Source organism: Muscardinus avellanarius (genome assembly GCF_963383645.1).
Source record: "Muscardinus avellanarius genome assembly, chromosome: 8".
Taxonomy (NCBI): Eukaryota; Metazoa; Chordata; class Mammalia; order Rodentia; family Gliridae; genus Muscardinus; species Muscardinus avellanarius.
Genome location: NC_137794.1, coordinates 78,416,644 through 78,437,177, shown reverse-complemented (window position 1 = coordinate 78,437,177; position 20,534 = coordinate 78,416,644). Strand labels below are relative to the sequence as shown.

Here is a 20,534-nt window from a genome sequence, read left to right as displayed (position 1 = left end):
ATTGCCTTATGAGATATCCTCTATTTTCTTAGTAAAATGGGTACTCTTGAGGGAAAATGTTAAACTGCAGAGAGCCAAAAATCAAATTCATTCGCACTTATGGAGGAATTTGTTGCAAACATTAAATTCATTTTAAAATGAGTTGATCCTGACAGGAATATAAAAATAATGGAAAAAATAAATTCCTTGCCAAAAAAAATTGAGATATAATCAATTAAATTAAAAGTTCTAAACATAAAATGTAAAGTCAATTTTAAAATTAATCTTTCCCAAATTTTTATATACATTTAAGACACTAACATACTTCTAGACACTATCAAGTATCTGTAATTGATCACACTAATTTGAAACGTGTGTGTGTGTATGTGTGTGTTTGTGTACGTGTGTGCATGTATGTGGTACTGAGGACTGGACCCAGGGACATTCTTCATCTAAGCTACACTCCCAGTCCTACGTTTTAATTTTTATTTTGAAACAGGGGCTCACTGGGTTGATGAGTCTCACTACTTGCTGAGGCTGTCCTTGAACCTGGATCCTCTTTCTCAGACTCCTAAGAACTAGGATTACATGCATGCACCACTATGCCAGGAATAAACATTTTAAATTTACTAAACACTGCTGCTCCTTAGATTATTTTCCAGTGGTAAGAGTAATAGGGAGGGAAAAACTAAGAAACTTAAAATGAAACAAATATATATGTTTATATTTTTCTAAAATCTAGGCAGCACACACCAAAGGATAAATCTATGTTAAAGATAAATATTTGCGGTTTCCTGAAAATCACACTGACATTACCTCTAACTGAAATATTACTGATTCTATGATCAGTATAGAATGTAATTCTAGTAAACATTTCAGGACACTATGAAATAAAGTAAAGTGGGGAGGGAGGTGCAAATCAGTTACTCAGCATAAAATCAACAAAGCAAATCTTTATTTAAGTAGTTACTTTATCATTGTGCTCTTACTAAAAACAAAGAAAAGCACAACCATAATCAAAATAAAACAGTCACTGTATGTTCAAGCCATGACTCCAGGCCTTTGCCACTAAAGGCAAAGGAAGTGGAACTTAGACTAAAAGAGAATATTGTTACAAAAGCAAGTGTTAGGAGGAAAAGAAAAATATGTGCAATTAAATAGAAATTAACTAGGGAAACAAACGACAGTTACTAAAACAACTCAACAAAGTAAAGACAAGCACTCAATTAAATTAACAAAAAATTCTAATAACATCTTCTCAGAACTAAAGGTTGCTGGCAGCTGAGACCTTGGATACTGAAGGGAAGGGGGATGGAAGCTCCCATCTGTTTTACATGACAATGAAGGAAAACCATTCAGGATCAAATGGAGGGATGACTAAAAAAGCACACTGAAAAAAAAAAGGAAGCAGAGAATGATTGACTTTTTTGATAAACTGGTTCTGACAATCAGTACAGTAACAACTATGAGTATCTTTTCAAAAGATTTCACTGTAATTTTTGGTTAGTAACTTTTTACATGGTGTCTCTGAAACCAAACAATTTAAAACAAACACAAATCATCTCAGACAGATAAAATGTGAAAGGGAATCAAGTGAAAGAGGTTAAATCTATGCTACTTGAAAGACAGACTACAGCTAGTGTATGGAGCTGTACACCTGGTGGCCTTGCAGTAGAAGAGCACACACCTGTAACTCCAGTACTTGAGAGGCTGGGACAGGGGGCTCTCAGGTTTGAAGACAGCATGCGGTAATGTAGTGAGATCCTACTTCAAAATAACAAAAACAGAGCTGGGGCTGTAGCTCAGAGGTAGAATGCTCCTGGATTCAATCCTCTGTAACTAACACACACACACACACACACACACACACACACACACACACACACAGGCTAACAGACTGGTGTGACATGCTGCTACAGCAAAGCTGTTATTCTCCAATTCCTTCTAAAAGCAAAAAATCCAGTAAACGATACTGCACAGAACAGAAGCCTCTCCGATGCTGGCGGCTTCTGTGGCCTCTGCAATGCCTACTGCTACTGCCTCCTAGCCCATCTCCTTGCTTCTATTGTTGCCACCCCATCCCCAGACATAATCCATCCAACACACAGAAGCCAGAATCTTTTGAAAATAGTAATGGTCATTTTGCAGCTCTAACAAACTGTTCCCTCACTGCCCATCATGGTTGGAATGAAGTACAGATTTCGTAGAGGAGCTATACAATCTGATCTGCTCCTGTGAGGTACTCCTCTGTATTCCCCACACTGCTGCAGGCACGCAGAAATCCACCATGCTTGTGACCACTCTGCACTGTGCACACGTGGCCACCTGCCTGTGGGGCTCAGCTCAGTGCTGAGATCTTTGCTTTGCTGATCCTAGGCCTCACCCTTAGGCCCTCATCTCTTTATTTATAATCTGACACACTCACTAGCCGAGCCCCTCTGCAGTCATGGTCACCTGCCCACTCTATTCTCACCAGCTAGAGGAGTGCCCATCCTCTAAGTCCCTTCTCTTACCCTTCCTCAGGCAGCAGCAATCACGTTTCAGACAACAGCCAGGTCTCAGCTTTTCTACTTCTATAAACAACTTTCCCTCCCTCCAACCACCAAAATCACCAATCAGCATCATACACTTCAGTCACCTCTATTCTTTGGCTGGAGAAATTACTTTTCACCAGCTGAATTTTAAACTGTCTAAGAGGATAGATCATGGGTTAGTCTGTAAAAATAAGCTCTCCTCACAGTGATTTGCACAGTTCTATGCAAATATATTTACCATCAGTAAGTATTTCTAATAGAATAAGAATACTTTTGCTTCCCCCTCCCCTCTGATTCCCTTAAATGAACTGTATACTAGAAAATATAATTCCCTAAAGCTTGACTCTAGTGAAATAAAAAAGAGCCTTAGCAGGGGGAAGAAGTGGTTTCCTTGTATAAAAAGTCTCTTCAACTCACTGACCACCTACTTGATTTGTGCTTCAATTTGTTTTTCCAGAAAAAGTGGCAAGATTAATAGCAATTTCTCCATCTTGTCTGGGCTACAATCCTGTGATCAAAAGCAGACACTGCACACTATGACTGTTCAGGATTAGGGACAGTTTATGCTACAGACCGTGAGGAGGCTGCCTGCGTGCCCTTGGTCTCATCAGCATCCTGAACACACCAGCTGGCTCTGTCCACTCTATCTATGGTCATAACACGCCAAAAGGATATAAGAACAACCCAAAAGTTCCAGGGATTTTTTTTCCCTTTTTATACCTTATTAATGTTATTTGCTGATGATATAAAAAATATTTCCCTATCACTAGTAATTATAAAAGCAACATCATAGAACTGGCTTCCTTGTTTTTAAAGTTTTTGTTTAGCTCTTTGTGATCCCAGGCTTCTAAAGGCTATGTTCCATTTATTTTGATCCTTTAAGAACTCTTATAATTAAAGACACCTCACATAGAGACGCAAAACAGTGCAGTATTGTCTGCGCTTGCTCAGTGATGCCTATGCTCTCATCAATCAGTGATGCAAAGACTGTAGCTGAAATTCAGCTAGATTTACTTCTCAACTAAAAAAGCACTAAACTTCTGAAATTTTAAGAAAACAATTTGATATCTCTCTGAAGTTCTTCATATAGGTGATTTTTAAGGGGGAAAATATCTGTTTCCAAGTTTTAAACATCAGTAGATATCCTAGTGATTTTTAAAGGGAAAAGCATGACTAAAGTTTTTTTTTTTCAAACTTCTAAAAACAAACATATACATGTGTTAGGAAGAATATGATTTTTTTCAGTGTTTTCCTTACTTACAAGAATTCTGTTTAAACGCTTCCTTCATTTTAAGGGTGAAGCATAAAGGACTATCAAAGTGATAAATTAAAATTCAGAACAATAACAATGAAATGAGAAACCCAAGGTTTATCTATTTTGGTTGATTCAAACTATACTTAAAATACATAAATTTAACAGGAAATGAGTATACTTAGATTTTTAAGTTGAGATAAACAACTATTCCTCTTGTGACTCAAATAAATAATGTGTGTGTGCACACGCTTGGTACTGGGAACTGAACTGAAAGGCATTTTATCTATGAGCTATAACCCCAGCCCTTTTTTATTTTTATTTTTTAATATTGAAGCAAGGTCTAAGTTACAGTGGGATGGGCTGAAACCTATGATCCTCCTGTCTCTACCTCCCAAGTACTGGGATAGGCAATGCCACAGCACTCAGCTACAAACAAATAACTTTGAAAACTTGACAGGTAGACAGATTGTACGCAACACACACACACACACACACACACACACACACACACACACACAAGAACACACAATCTTAACCCAGAGCACCAACACATAAAGAAACACAGAGTATTTTTTCTTTAATTTTGGAAGCCTGTTATTTTCAGTGTTTCTTTTAGAAACTATCTTGAGGGGAGAGAAAAAAGCACAGGGGAAAAATAAACATGTACAGATAGAACTAGTTAGAGGTAGGATTAAATTAGAATTCTTAGGATTGTAACTATTATTTTCCACCAAGGACAGCTCTGGTAGAAGACAGAAAATCACCTTTCCCACAAAGATCATACATTCTTACATCTCCCACATAATAAGGTGGACAACAACCTGACCATATCACTTCTAATTTTGCTCAGCAGCTTCACTTAGACTAAAACTATTAACTAAATTTTAAGCATTAGGAAAAAAAAGCTTAGAAGCAATTGCTTCATTTTCGCTGCTTTTTAAAATAGTTAAGCAACCAGAGGGAAAAAGATATTATAACTAAATTTGCCACGTACAATTCAGATAATGAGCCCCATGAACACCCAGCACGGACAATGATCATGTGAGGAAATACAGCAGGAATGAACACCAAAAAGAGGGAAGTAATTTGCTAGGTAGCCTATAATTAGATTCAGAATCTTACAGTAAGGAATATTATTGAGGCAAATGGCTTAGGAAGATATTAAAAGGGATTAGTCATTCACATGAATGAATAAGCCCAGAACTTAGTTACCTGAGCCAGGGGGCTAAGAAAAAAAGCCACTTTATCAAAGCATTAAATCCCTTCTATTTCAGGGTATACATATCCTTAACCAGGAAGAAACTTCTGAGAAGAACATACAATTCTGAAAAATCTAAAGTTACCCCAAAAAACACTAATCACACAATAAAATCATGAACAACAAAAATCCAACAGGGGGCCAATTTAACAAAGATTAACAAGGATAATTAATTCTAGGGTATCATTAAATATAATACTATTTGTATACAGGATATGCTTGCACAAAAAACTGACACATCAATTCTTGATATTCAGAAAGATATTATTGAATTATTTAAATAATATTTTAACCACCACTGAAGCTGAACCCCTAATGTAATAGAAAAGATGCTATACTATACAGAATAATTTTAAGCAATGCTTACCAGAATAATTAGACGCTGACCCTCACCCTGACATATTTCAGTTGCAATGATATAATCTAAGACACTTAATTCTAAAAGAGAATAGCTTTCATATTAGCTTTTCTTAAAACTAAGTTAATCGTTATTAAATCATTCTGAAATAAACACAAAAGAAAACACAACACTAAAGTATATTAACCAATATAATGAGATGAGTTGAAAATATTCTATTAAATCATTGAAAGTTATAAATATATTTTCAGAATTAAACTAAAATTCAGGCTTTGAAGGTTTACTACTTAAATTCATAAACATTCCTGACTTTTGTTTGCAGTCATTTATTAGTTCTAAAATATGGCTCCAAATTGTTTGGCACAAGCCCCTAGAAAGTTGAAGCTAACTTTCCACTTAAATCAGGGCAGGTGTATGGCTTTGCTCAAGTGATACAGATGACTTCCAAGCCAGGTCAGAAAAGATCATGCAGCTTCCACCTGCCTCCCGGGGGATACTGGCTCTGGGGAAGCCAGTCTCCACAGAAGACACCCGAGATTGCTGAGCTGGTACAGCCATGGGTAGGCATGCTGGTAGACAGCCACAGCTGAGCTCCTGACAGCAGCCAGCATCCACTGCCAGAGAACTGAGTGAGCCGACATCTGATTACAACCCCATGAGAAACTCCAAGTGTGAACTGACCAGCTGAGCCCTTCCAAATTCCTGACCCACCGTGTCATGGTCAAAATAAAATGGTTGCCTTAAGCCCTTAGGTTCTACAGAAATGTATTACGCAGGAAGCATGGTAACCGAACAGGGGTTGAAGTTAAAGAAGAAATGCCTCAGTGATACATGGAATGTTATAGGGTAAAGACTCCGCTATATTTCATTACATTCAGACTATTTAAATATACCATGAAATGAGATGTCAAAAGTTCAGGTTCAAATATTTACCTTACATTTTCTACCAATCTAAATGTATCATAATTTGTTTTCAATCATTATCTCAGTCTTAAAAATATGTATTGAATACCTACTCTGTTCTGGACTCTGCTAGGTGCTTGCTATGAATGTAGATCAGAGAAGACAGTGGAAGGGGGGTGTCACAGACAATTAATCAAACATCAATCATCACACAAACATATAATTACAAAAAGAGATAAGTACAATGCCGACAGAGTGAAAATAATTCTAAAAGTGTTAACAGCAAAACTGACTCAGACTAGAGACTTATAGATTGTGATCTGAAGGTTGAATGGCAATTAACCACAGGAAGGAGAGGGGCTGGGGAGGAGAGATCTGTAGTGACAGAAGAGACCTAAGAGGGCCAGAGAGGTCAAATCTCACCAGCAGTGCAGGGATCTTTGTGGAAAGTAACGGAAAATCTTACAGGTTTTTAAGCAAGATAATGAAAAAGCTGAAGTTTAAAAATTTTGGCTATCTGTGATCATTTAGGCTAGATGAGTCAGGTTAGTCAGTTTCCTGTTACAATGACAAAATACCTGAGATAATCGATGTAGAAAGAAGAAAGATTTATTTTGGCTCACAGTTTTAGAGGTTTCCTTCTAAGGTAACATGGTTGCTTTAGGTCTTAGCAGCACAAAACATCATGGTGGGCATGCAGAATTAAGGAGGTCATTTAACAATTGGCAGTCAGGAAGCAAAAGAGAAAGAGAAGGGGGGGCAGCATCCCAGCATGTCCGTTAGAGGCATACATCCAATGACCTAACTTGCCTACACTGTGCCGCAAGTCCTAACAGTCCAACTACCTCCTGCTAGTTACGCAGACTGAGGACCAAGCCTTTAACACATAGGCCTTTGGAGGGTGTTCAAGATCCAAACTACACTACTATCTATCCCAATCATTTATATATTGGTAAAGCCAGCCTCAGTGTACTGATTACATATGGAATAAATAAAACCACAATACTCTTTTTATGCCTACAATACACAAAGAGCTAGGGAATTGATCAGCAAAAAATTAGTTCTTTACATGCACAAACTTTATAGTCTAATGAGCAAGAAAGAGGCAATTTAAACATGGTGAAATAAGAAGAATCATATAACAAGATTCTTATACTGTTTTACAACCTTGAGTAAAGAAAGTCATTAGAGAATCTAGGAAGGATGCATTATCCAGATATAGGGAGTTAAGGAGAATTCTCAAAGAATCATGTCTAAGCTGAGACCAGAAGAATGGACAAGTATAACAGAGGCAAAGACAGTTGGAACAGCATGGAAAGAGAGAGGATACCCCTAAGACAGAAGTTCATGCTACCAAAAGCAATAAAGAATGTCATGTGAGCCAGGCATGGTGGCACACACTTGTAATCCCAGCATTTGGGATGCTGAGACCAGAGGATAATGGTTTGTGGACAGCCTCAGCTACTTAGTAAGTGAGGCCCTCTGTGACTCAGTGAGAACCTGTTTAAAAATAAAGAATAAAAAAATAGGTCTGGGGATGTAGCTCGGAGATAGAATGTCGCCGAGTTCCATCCCAAGTACTGAAAAAAAAAAAAAAAGAATGCCATGGGGTGTTCAAAGAACAAAAGAAGTTTTATACAGCTACAGGCTTCAGGGATACTTGATGAGAAACAATGCCTAGAGCAGCCTGTGGATTCAGATCACTCAAGGATGTATAAACACTTTATAAAGTTTATATTCGACTCTCAAAACAAGAGGATATGTTGAAAAGCTAAGAAAAAGAGTGCCAAGAATAGTGTAAAGAACTCTCTGGACTGAGGATGGGGATCAGGTTGAACATGGTCAAGATTGGACTGCTGGGACCAGGTAGAAGCTGTTGTTAGAATCCAGGGAAAGATGGTGGCCAGAGCAAAGGAAATGAAGACAAAAATGAGAGAAGGTAGACAGGAGTACAGAAATATTTTTAGGACACAGAAGTGAAAGGACCAGATGGTGGATATGAGACAGAGGAGAAATCCAATGATGACCCCCTAGTTCTTGACCTGGGTACAACTGATGGAAATAGGGAATTTCAAAGGAGAAGCAATACTTTGGGAAGATGGGAAGAAAAAAGGGGGAAGAGGGAACCGGTTCTGAGAAGTTCAATTTAAAATGGCTATGGGTGAGACATCCAACTAGAATTGCCCAAGAGGGAGATGGTCACATGGTACTAAGGTAAGAAGAGGGATGGAGCTAGAGATAGAGATTTGAGTCAATAGCATATAGGTATTACTTGAACCCATGGGAGTAAATGAGGTGGCCTGCTGAAAATATATCAAGTGTGGGGGAGATGCTTAAAATAGGACCATGCAGACAACAATGTTAAAAGATGGTAAAATAAGAAAAAGAGAAAATGTAAACAAAGTCATGACCAGAAAATTGGGAAGAAATCAAGAGATGATGCTGCCATTAAACCCTAATAGTCAAATCACAGCTTTTCGAAACTGAATACCTTTTTATTTTCTTAGATAAACATGAACTGATGGTAGAAATCTTAGATGGTAGGATTCTTTCTCTGGACCTAAGTCTAGGTAAGATTGTTTCACTTTTGGTGGAGTTTTGTGGGTCTTCTAAGTATAAGATAATTTCATTTGCAAATAGAGATCATTTAAGTTATTTTCTTATTTGTACTCCTTTGATTTCCTTCTCTTGCTCTGGCCAGAGTCTTAGTACTATTTTGAAAAGGAATAGTGAGAGTGGACATCTTTGTCTTATTCCTGATTTTAAAGAAAATTCTCACATTTTTCCCTCATTCAATATGTTGGCTATGGGTGTGTTGTACATTGCCTTTGCCATAAAGAACAAAATTATGTCATTTGCAGGGAAACTGATGGAAATGGAGAATATTATGCTAAGTGAGATTACTTAGTCACAAAAAGTAAATGGATATTTTACCTCATATGTGGAAGGGAGAAATTGGGATACCCGAGGGACTCTAGACAAAGGAGAAAAAAACCTTAGTGGAGTGCTGGAAGGGGCACAAGGGAGGAGGCAGGTAGGGGGGGGAGGCGGGAGAGACTCCATGAAGGAAACACTTCAATGGATGTGATGTTCATACACAAATTTATTACTGCCAACCTCAATGTAATGCATGGGTAGGGTGAGGAAGTGGGGTGGGAGCTAGGGCTGGGCTCAATGAGTGTTATGTTTTCCTCTATCACTCTGAACTTTATAATGATGTTATAATTGCAACGTACCAATTAAATAAAAATTTTAGAAGATCTTTCACACTTCCACTTACTGAATATCTTTCAACTTCTTCTCCTTTTTAGATTGAAAAATTTATTATTTTACATAACTAAAACACTAACTTAAGTCGGGCATGGTAGTGCACGCTTGTAATCCCAGCACTTGGGAGGCTGAGACAGGAGGATCACACAGGTTCAAAATAGGTCTGGGAGTATAGCCTGGAGGTAGATAAGCCCCTGGGTTCCACCCCCAGTACCACACACACACAACAAAAAAAAATTAACTTAAAAGAAAATGTAAAGTCGGGTGTGGTGGCACACACGTGTAATCCCAGCATTTGGGAGGCTAAGACAGGAGGATCGCCATTCAAGAACAGCCTCAGCTACTTAGTGAGGCTCTTTGCAACTCAAAGAGACCCTGTTTCAAAATAAAGAATAAAGCCGGGCGTGGTGGCGCAGGCTTGTAATCCTCCCAATCCTCCCGCTTGGGAGGCAGAGACAGGAGGATCTCGCAGGTTCGAAGCCAGGCGCGTGTGCTGGCTTAAGAGACCCTGTTTCCAAATAAAAATACAAAATAGGTGTCTGGGAGTGTAGCCCGGAGGTAGAAGGGCTTCCAGGAACCCCAGTACCACAAAAAAATAAAGAAAGAAAGAAAGAAAGAATAAAAATATAGGACTAGGGGTCTGACAGCTCAAAGGTAGAATGCCCTTGGGTTCCATCCCCATTACCACACACACAAAAAAAGAAAATGTATTGTCTTATAATAAATTTTAAAATAATACATTTAAAGAATATAACCGGGCATGGTGGTGCAAGATTGTAACTCCAGCATTTGGGAGGCTAAGACAGGAGGAACATGGTTTGAGGCCAACCTCAGCACTTAGTGAGGCCCTTGAATAAAAAATAGGGCTGGAGGTGTAGCTTGGAGGTAGACTGTAGAATGCCCCTGGGTTCCATCACCAGTATAGCAAAATAAATAAATAGATTTTTAAAAAGAATGTAAAAAGTCCTTGGATTTGAGAACCAAATGGATGGGAATTTAAATCCCACTTCTAACAATTCCTAGCTTTGTTACTTAGAGCAGGTTGTTGTATCTCTCTACTTCTGAGTCTACTATATAGCATTCTACTACAAAAATGGAGTTGTTCCTGTTCCCTTGAGCCTACTCTATTCAGAACACCAAACCCATGACCAGAAAGGGAAACAGCCCTCCTCACAGTTATGGACCGCCTCCCTGTTGGGAAATCTGATGGCCAATTCCAGTCGTCATCCTCCTGGAGCTCAGAAGCCTTAGACACATAAGATTCCTACTCCCTCTTTACAACACTTTCTTTGACTTCTGGGTGTTTATGTCTCAGTTCTCCTTTCACCTAATTGGCCTTCTCCCTTTCAGACACCTTGCTGTTTTTTTGGGTTATTTTGGTTTTTTTTACTATGCCTCAGACTCCCTATCTGTACACACTGATATACTGAGATGCAACCTTCCATCCTCCTTCTGTATCTATCACTCCCAAGATGACCTCATCCAGTTTCACGGCTTGAAGTGTCATCTATATGTCTGCAATATTCAAGTTTATATCATTTATTCAGTTCTGTCATCTGAACACCAGACACTAACTGCCTACCGCATCTCTTCAAGAATGTTTAACCAGGGCTGCACGTGGTGGCACACTCTACTGTAATCCCAGTACTCAGAAGACAAGCACAGGAGGATTGCAGGTTTGAAACCACCCTTAGCAGCTTAGTGAGACCCTGTTTCCAATTAGAAAAATAAAAAAGGGATTGGGGTATAGCTCGGAGATAGAATGCTTCTGAGTTCAATCCTCAGTAGATTAATAATAATAATAATAATGATGATGATGATGATGATGATGATGATGATGATGTCGTCTATCCAGTGCCGAGTGCAGTGGTGCACAACTGTAATCTCAATACTTGAGAGGCTGACACAGAAGGATTACAGGTTTGAGGCCAGTGTGTGGTAATTTAGCAAGACTGTTTCAAAGTAAAAAATAAATAAAAATAAAAAGAGCAGGGATATAGCTCAGTGGTAGAATGCCACTGTCTTCAATGCTCAGTAACCAAAGAGAAAAAAAAATATCTAAGCAGTATTTGGCTCCTCATTCTTCCTAAACATAGTCCTCCTGCACTTTACTCATTTTATTAAATTGCAACCTCATTTTTCTAATTGTTTGATCTCAAAACCTAAATCATCCTTAACTCTTTTTCTTCCATCCCACATTCAAGCATCAGCAAATTCTGTCAGTTCCATCTTCATAGTTAAGTATCCTCAAAATTCAAATAATGAAACCATATACTCCTCTCTTACCCTGGTCTAAACTACAACAGTCTCTCCTGTGAAATACTGCCGTGGTCTTCTAAGTGATCTTTTTACTGGACTCCTTAAGTATTCCCCACGAAGAAACAAAGTGATTCCTTGTAAAGGGCCGGTCACATCTGGCTACTCTTCTGTTCAGTACTTCCTTATGATTTCCCATCTTACTCAGAGGAGACGCAAATACTCTGTAACCTTCAATCCTCACCAACCAGCCTCACCAAACTCTTCTGCCATCCTCTTCTTACCACACCCCACCATATTCTCTATGCTTCACCCCAGGCAGCTCCTTGCTCTTCTTGGACACTGCTGGCAGCCTCCTGCCTCTGGAACTCTGTGCCCTGTGTTCTTAGATATCTACATAAAGTGGATATCCCTGACTGCCATTCAAAAACCACCCTGTACTAGCCAGGCGTCGTGGCGCAGGCTTGTAACCCCCAAGCTTGGGAGGCTGAGACAGGAGGATTGCGCAGGTTCAAAGCCAGCCTGAGCTGGTTTAAGAGACCCCGTTTCCAAATAAAATATAAAATATGTCTGGGAGTGTAGCCTGGAGGTAGAAGGCCCCTGGGTTCCATCCCCAGTACCACACACACAAAAAAAATCACCCTGTAAAACAAATCCTGCATCACTACACCCCTAAACCACAAATGAATGAAGAACAGCTCCCAATGCAGCGCCTTACCACCTTCCCCTGTTTTTCTGTCTCTACAACCCTCATTGTATTGAATATATTAAGTAACTTACCTTTATTTTGTCTTCTGCCTCCTTCACATCTTATCATATGAATGAGTCCCATGAGGCCAGGGGCTTTACTTATCTTAATTTTTATATCTTGAGATCCTTTAACAGTGCCTGTTCTATAATAAGTATTTACTATACAAGCAAATTAGAATTAAATTATGTGTAAGAATGATTAGAACATAAATGTTCAAAAATGAGTATTCTTATTTTCTGGACATGTATAAATTCAAGTATAATTATCCTAGAACTGGTGGAGTAAAGAGAGTAAAAGGAACTAATGTAGTTGACAGGGAATGATGTATATTAGGACTTAGCTTTCCATACATGCTGACTTTTTTTTTTTTTTTTTTTTTTTTTGGTGGTACTGGGGTTCCTGGAAACCCGTTTACTTCTGGGCTACACTCCCAGAAGTATTTTATACTTTTTTTTTTTAATTTGGAAACAGGGTCTCTTAAGCCAGCGCAGCTGGCTTCAAACCTGTGCGATCCTCCTGTTTCCACCTCCCAAGCACAGGGATTATAAGCGAGCGCCAATTTTAAGACAGAATTTAATATGAGAAGATTCAATTTAGTTTATCATATAAAACCCTTCTGAGAAAGTGAAGTTGAACAAAATAAACAATTTTTGTTGTTATTGTTACACACTATAACTTTAGGAGTTGGAGGTGTGACTCAGAGATAGAGTGCATTCTTAAAATGTTCCAGCCCCTAGATCAATCCTTAGCACCAAAAATCAAATGAACAAACAAAAACTATATAACTTTAAATATTTTTGACTACTGTCAAGAAGAATCAATCCAAAACTAACTTAACAAAAATATGTTTTCATTCAATTTAAAGTAGTAAATATCTTGAAAAAACACATATTTACATATACTCCTAACAAATAAAAAACAGTTCTGGAATATATGTATATAAAGAAGTAATAGAATTACTATTTTGAATTAAACAGAATAGGAGGAATAGTTATATGCTTAAAGATAGTTTAGTTGGTGTCCTATAATTTATTTAATAAAAACCTCTCAGAGAGGCAGGAAAAGAAATCCAGAGGTATCTGGTCACTTAAAATAATATATATACATAATAATATATATGTGTATATAATAACATATATATGTATATATATTTTTTAGAAAAAGCTACAGAAAATATTGCCAACTGGGTTGTAAGATGGTTGTCTGAGGTCATTTAATATATTTACACAGTATCCTGTGGTGCTTGACATACTTATACCCAATAAATGTTTGTTACATGCATAAATGGAACACTAATAAGTAAATAAGTTAATAATAAGTAACTACCCTGAGCTGTCTACATTGCCCATCACAAACTCTTAATGAAAAGCTGAAAGTTCAAGACCCAAGGATCTTTTTATGTCCCTCATATTGGAAGTAAGAAACAGCATTCAAGTATAAAAGCTGAGCTCTACCCTAGGAGGAAAAAAAAATCACACTGTAAAGGTATCAGTTGATACCTTAGGCTGGTAGTTCTTGTAATGTTATCTGAGATCTTGTAGGCACAGAAGCATATCTCAGGGCTTCTCTACGTGTAGCCGCATTTACAGATGGCTGGGAGGGGAGGGAAATTCCCATGTATAAGAGGGGTGAGGTCTTCTTGGCCCTGGGGCTCAACAGGGGATTCCTTAATAGGGGATTCCTTGACAGGGGATTCCTCTGAAGATATAAAAGCCAGTAAAACCAGATTTCAAAAGGTAAAAAATATATCAAAGAGAAAAAAAAAATACAGAGACCAGAAAATAATGGCATGGGTCAGAAAGGCATGAAAGCAATGCTGACGCCCCTAAATACACATGCACAGCATGTACGTGCATCTTATTCTTGCACACAAAAGTCTAAGCTTACATATGCCTTATTTCTCACTTTTAAAATTTGTAGAGTGATTTCAAAATGTATTTCAGTCTTATTCTTCACATTTTTCAGGGCTACTGAAATCACATCTGGCATGATAGGATCTATATATTCACCTGGGTGGAAACAATGGCATTCAAACATCATTGTTAATATGACGATTTCTAAAAATATTCAGGTTAAGGTTTAAAGAAGAAAAATAACAGTACACTTTTACCCATGATGAGTTGGATGCCTTAAGAGTTTAACGATAGGATATTTTAGCTTTTGCCCCCAGGTCACTGATTCTAGGGTGACTACAGTAGCAGGTATTTTAGGACACTGCCATCTAGCAGCTGTTTTGCTCACAATCTGCAAAAGAAATGTGTTGCTTGTGTCTATTAATACTCATTGAACAGGTGTATACATTCCAAGTCATATGCATCTGCCAATCCCTAACACTTTAAAGCCGAGTGGTGAAAGCCACAACAGCTGCTACCTTTAGCAAGCTCAATGCTCTCTTTGCTTTATTCAAAACACTAAATATTAATATTTCATATTTATAATACATTTTCCTGTCTAAATCAAAAATCATAAGGAAAGATATTTGCAGAGGATTTAAAAAATAAACATAGTAGTCTGTGAAACAAAGAAGGCACAAGTAATCTTTCTTCCTAGGAGAATGTGGTAAAGGCCAAAGCGGCTGAAAAGGTCAACACTTAGGAGCTGGGCAATCTGCAGGAGATTGCAGGCATTCCTCGGACTGTGTGCGTCAGCCACACTCATATATAGGTCACTGGATAGAAGCACTTCTAAAATCTGTGTGCAAAGGATGTTTGAATCCAAGCAATAGACACGAACATAACATCCAACTCCTCTGGCTTGGTGCACTATAGATTCTAAATCAACATCTAATATTCCCACAAAGAATTCTAATCTACCAGTTCAACCTTTCACTGTGGCAGTCAGAAACTGGATGGTACTACTGCACTAAGGAGTCCCATAACCCCAATCACCACAACTAGAGAAGAATTATGCCTTGAAAAACAAAACAGCATGGAGGTATTTAAGTCATCATCTAATCTGTAAGCCTGTACTGAAATACTAAGGCGACCTGCCCATCATCCTTTGCCTTATAGTCAGTCTCTGTCACTGATGAAATAGACTAGATGAAAAGTCTGCATTCCTATCTCCTTTCAACAAGCTCAGCCTCTCCTTTTAGAAGAATGCATATTTAACTAGGCAATATTCCAACTCACATTTAATATGGATTTTTAATGCTTGCATAAAATGCTTAATAGAGACTCTGCTTTATTTTCTTAAATGATGTTAAATAATAAACTAAGTATGTGGCATGAGCTCAAAACAATGATGAAAAAGCCACTAACAGAACTTAAAGTATACATTTTTTAAGGTCTGAAGAACCCTTACAGTTAAAGCTTGACACATCTGCTTTTCTCAAACTTAAAAATAAAAAACTTACAATTTGAGAAAGAAAGCATTCACTATGGCCTTTTGATCTGGTTCAATAAGGCAGCAAAGCAACCCTGCAATAAGATGTTGTTGTGCTCAGGCTTTGGTGGGTTACTGGGGATCATCATCTGCAACTGTATTTCATTGATGAGAACATTAAGGCAGAAAGAGGGCAATCAACAAGAAAACACAGACCCTACCAGCTGAAGAGACCTTAGAACTAGGAATCAGATCAGAAATATAACTACAAGCCTACACTTTTACCCAACTGAAAATAGGCAAATTGTTTATAAACTGAAAGTTTATCTAAACTATTTTAATCCTAAATTAAATAATGAACTTAGCAAACCTATTATTTTCGTCTGCTTTCCTCCCTCCCCTACTCTCTCTTTCTCTTTCTTAATATCAATAAGCTCAGAACAGAATTTAGTGCCCAAGCTGAAGACTTTCCCAGCCTTGGTTTCAAGGAGCAACCTCAGGTTCTTCACAAATTCACTATTAGTTGCATATCTGTTATATGCCACACAACAGTGTGGATGCCAGAGATACAGTGAAAAAATTATATGGAAACTCCTGCCTTCATGGATCTTACCTAGGTATAGGAGAGGATATATTAGAGCTATAGAGAACACACAAAGCAGGAAGAGAGAGTGGCTGTGGGGTGGGGCTTCACTTAAGAAACATGGCCAGTGAAGTCCACAGGAGCTGAAAGAGGGAAGGCTGGGAAGAACAAGCCAAGGGGAGAGAGTGGGAGACATTCTTGGCACAGGGATCAGCAAGTGCAAAAGCCCTGAGGTGGAAAGCATGCCTGGCATTCAGAACTCATTTTGTTATTATTGGTTATTTTAAATAATTTGCAGTTTTCTTTACAAGTTCTGTTAAATAACTTGGGAGAAAGCAATGGACATGTTATAAAAGCTACAGACGAGCTTCAGATGCTATATCACTTCCAAAGAGTTTTTATAGGTGTGTATCACAAGGATCACTGGACTAACCTTTCCATATATCCCCTCATTTCTTCTTTCCACCATTACAGATTAAAATACTAAACTTCCTAAAAGTAACTCATGGTGGGAGAGAAACAAATAAAGAATTGCTTTGGGGAAAGGTCCACCTCAAGGAAATCAAATTTCTTGGCAGAATAGCCAACCCTCCATGACTACCTCCCTTGAACTTCTAAACTCATTGGTATTTGTAACCAGCATATAGCAGTTAAGTGCTACCTGATATTGTTAGTCTGTTGACATCTCATGATATGCAACTCTGTATTATTCTTGTGCACACATCTGCTCCCACCGGGACTTCTTTGGAGCAAGGCTCATATTTTGGGAATGTCTGAATTCCACCACAGGGCTCTGAACAGGGATGGCAGCACTATCTGTTTGATGGTGATGTCATAGAAACGACCACAACAAGCAGCAGACATTCCTCCTGTTTTAAGTATCCGCTTGTGGATAAAGCCTGAAAGAAACATCATGGGCTCTCACAGGCATTTGGATAATCTCAGCAATTTGGGCCAAGTTACTGTTTGTATTACTTTTTTTTTTTTTTTTTTTTTGGCTATGTTTCCCTCTGCATTTTCAGTTGGGCATAATACACACTTTCACTGTAAATTCACACATGGATTACCCACAAAACACAGTGCTCTTCACTTCAGCTAACATTAAGCACAATTATATGCAAGAGACTCAACGTGAAATACCCAGATTCAGAACTAAAAGACACTGTCCAGACCATCCAGCAAGACAAACAGAATCATAAGAAACAACCTCAGTGCACGTAAGATGTGGAGAAGTATTTTGAAAGAACATTAAGCAGTGGCCTGAAAGATGAGGTAAGGCTTCACAGAAGAGCTGGCACCTGAACAGACAGGGTTTTGAAAGATGAATAGGCCCGGGACAATCAGACACGGGATCAAAGGGCATTAGGGGTTGTGCAAAACACTGGCTTCCACATCAGGGATTGAAAACGGCTGGAAGAACACATTCACGTCTGCAAAGTAAAGCTGCTCTGTTTCTCAAGCTTTCCAAGAAAAGAAATGCTCTGACACTGGGAGGGTGGGGAGGAAAGTTCCACCGGCGCGTGCTTGGTTACACCTCTTAGGCTCCCTTTCTGTTTTGTTTCTTCCTTAAAGAAATAAAGTACTACCCTGGCTTAAAAAAACCCAGTGGAGAAGAATCCTTCAACTTTACCGTGGAAAAACTGAAAATGGGCAAGAGCCAGGGTACAATTCAATGTTTTTTTCAATTTACACTTTTCTGGAATATTACAAAGGGAGCGAAATTTAAAATTCAGGTATCATGAACCGAAGTGCTAATTCTACTCTCCACCAGACCCACAGATGTACATTTTGTGCCGACAATATGTCAGTTTCTGGGATACCAGGCCAATGAGGCAGCCTCACCGCCCTCCTCCTCTGAGCAAGCTCTTGCTTGCCATCTAGCAAAAGAAATAACCAGAGAGCAATTCATTGTATACCTTGTTCCTACTACGGCCGCCAACCCAAACCCACAGCTCTGCGCAGTTAAATTCCAGGCAAAGAACAAAGCACACTTAACAAATGAGATGAAAAACATGGACAGAGGTCCTCAGAGGGTCCCGGTGCCCCTTCCCGTGGCTGAGCAAGGAGCCCGAGAGGGGGCCACGGTGGGGGGGGGGGGGCCTTACCTGGGCGCTCAGGTAGATCTTGAGGCACTCCTCGCACACGGCCTTCTTGCAGCAGGGCAGGGGCTTGATGGGCTTGTCTTCCAGGCACACCCGGCACATGAGCACCATGAGGGGCGCGTAGGGGTCCCCTACCCCGCCCAGGCCAGAGTAAGGTGGCGCTCCCAACAGGCCCGGCACGGAGAAGGGCTCCGGCGCCAGGTAGAACTCCAGCTCGATACTGCCGCCGTCCGGGGCGAGGGGGTCGATCGGGAGGGACGGCCGGGGGCTGGAGGGGTCGGGCGCCGGCGGCACCGGCGGCGGCGGGGCGGCGGGGGCCTGGGGCAGGTCGCTCTCCACGCAGTACACGGAGCAGAAGACTTGCCTCTGGGCGGGGGGCGGGCGCCGCGGCCCCAGCAGGTCCAGGGCCAGTCCGTCGGGAGCCAGGGCGCGGGCCGGGGGCTCGGCGGGCCCCCCGGGGGGCGCCGGCTGCAGTTCACGCCCCCCGTCCGCGCGCGGCGCCGCCCGGGGCTCGGGCTCCAGCTGCAGCGCCAGCGCCTGGGGATCCAGGGGCTCCGGGCCGCGGGGGTCGGCGCAGCCCCCGCCCGGCTGGGCGCCGGCGGCCCGCGGCCCGGGGGGCTCGGGGGCGCCCGCGGCGGCGGCCTGGGGCGCCGCGCCGCCGCTCACGGTGCTCTGCTCCTCGCCCATCGCCGCCCGCGGCCCATCCAGCCGCCGGGACCCCCACCCGGCGCCGGGCAGCGGGGGCAGCGGCTCGGCCCGGCCCGCGGCGCCGCGTCTGCTTCCGGGCCCCCCCTCCTGCTCGCCGGCCCGGGCGCCCCGACCGCGCTGCGCCGAGCCCGCGCTCCCGGCCGCTCCCCGCGCTGCCCGGGCTCTCCGTGCTCCCCGCGCTCGGCGTGCTCGGCGTGCTCCCGGAGCTCCGCGCGCTCCGCCTCGGGGGCGCCGCGGGCCGCTGGCTCCGGACGCGGGCGCGCCCCGCATGCAGGGAGGCGCCTCACCCCCGCGCCATCGCGGGTCGGGCCGGGGGTCGCGGGGCCTGTGGCGCCCCAGCGGCGGGAGCAGAGCCAGCCGCCGGCCCCGGGAGAGGCCCGAGCGGGCGACCTCCCTCCGCGCGCCGCACCTCGCGCCCTCCCCGCCGCCCTCACCCCACCCCCTGGGCGGACACCTCCCCACACGCGCACACGCGCGCGCACACCCGGGTGGGTGTGATCTGGGAGCGGAGATGCGCCCGGAGTTCACACTCGGCCGCCACAAAGCCGGGGGCGCGGGCGGGCTCCGAGGGCCGCGCTCTAAGTAGAACTTCCTAAGAAACTACTGAGGGCTGGGGGGGGGAGGGCTGCTGAGGAGGGAGGGTGAGGAGGGAGGGTTCAAAGACAGTGCTGGGGATTCGTGGAAATGTAGTCTGTGTTCTACCTAGAGAGGCAGGAAGGATCCTTGAAACCCACAAATAATCCAGAAGGCACACTCAAACCACTCTTTCAACCGGAACCCTTATGAAGGCTGATAAATAACAAGTCTTTGGTTTATTCCTTTTTCCACTCCTTGATGCGCGCTCAAGAAATTTTTGTGAGTGTGTGTGTGTGTGTGTGTGTGCGCACCCACACTTATGTTTGTGTTACTAAGAGTTCTACTCTCTTTATATTTAGACAGGTTTTCACTAAGTTAGCCAGGCCAGCCTCGAACCTGTGACTCTCCCATCTCAGCCTCTCAAGAGCTGGTGTTGCAGCTTCCCAAGAACCAGGCCTGGCTGTCTTCCTCCCCTTCCCCGCTTTTAAATGGGTATCACAAGGCAGTAAGATGGCCTGGCCTAATTAATAAACTGGATCATTAGTGGAAATCATGGAGCGTTCCATTAACATAACCATGTTCATCTCCAAAACTGTTTCCAAGACAACAATTATATTTGAGCCAGAACTTAATTATGTGTTGATCTGTCTTTATTTTACAGGAAGTATTAGTCACCC

General features: G+C 41.5%; 1 protein-coding gene across 1 annotated transcript in view; it reads right to left on the bottom strand.

Annotated features, from left to right (window-relative positions):
• Positions 1 to 19,551, bottom strand: part of RNF217 (ring finger protein 217) — a gene marked incomplete at both ends in the record, with an annotated part of 125,766 nt that extends 106,215 nt beyond the window's left edge. The window contains one exon of the mRNA XM_080700117.1: positions 18,577 to 19,551. Within this exon, the coding sequence (XP_080556243.1) occupies positions 18,577 to 19,551 (975 nt within the window). The remainder of the gene's footprint in view (positions 1 to 18,576) is intronic.
• Positions 19,552 to 20,534: the final 983 nt, after the last annotated feature.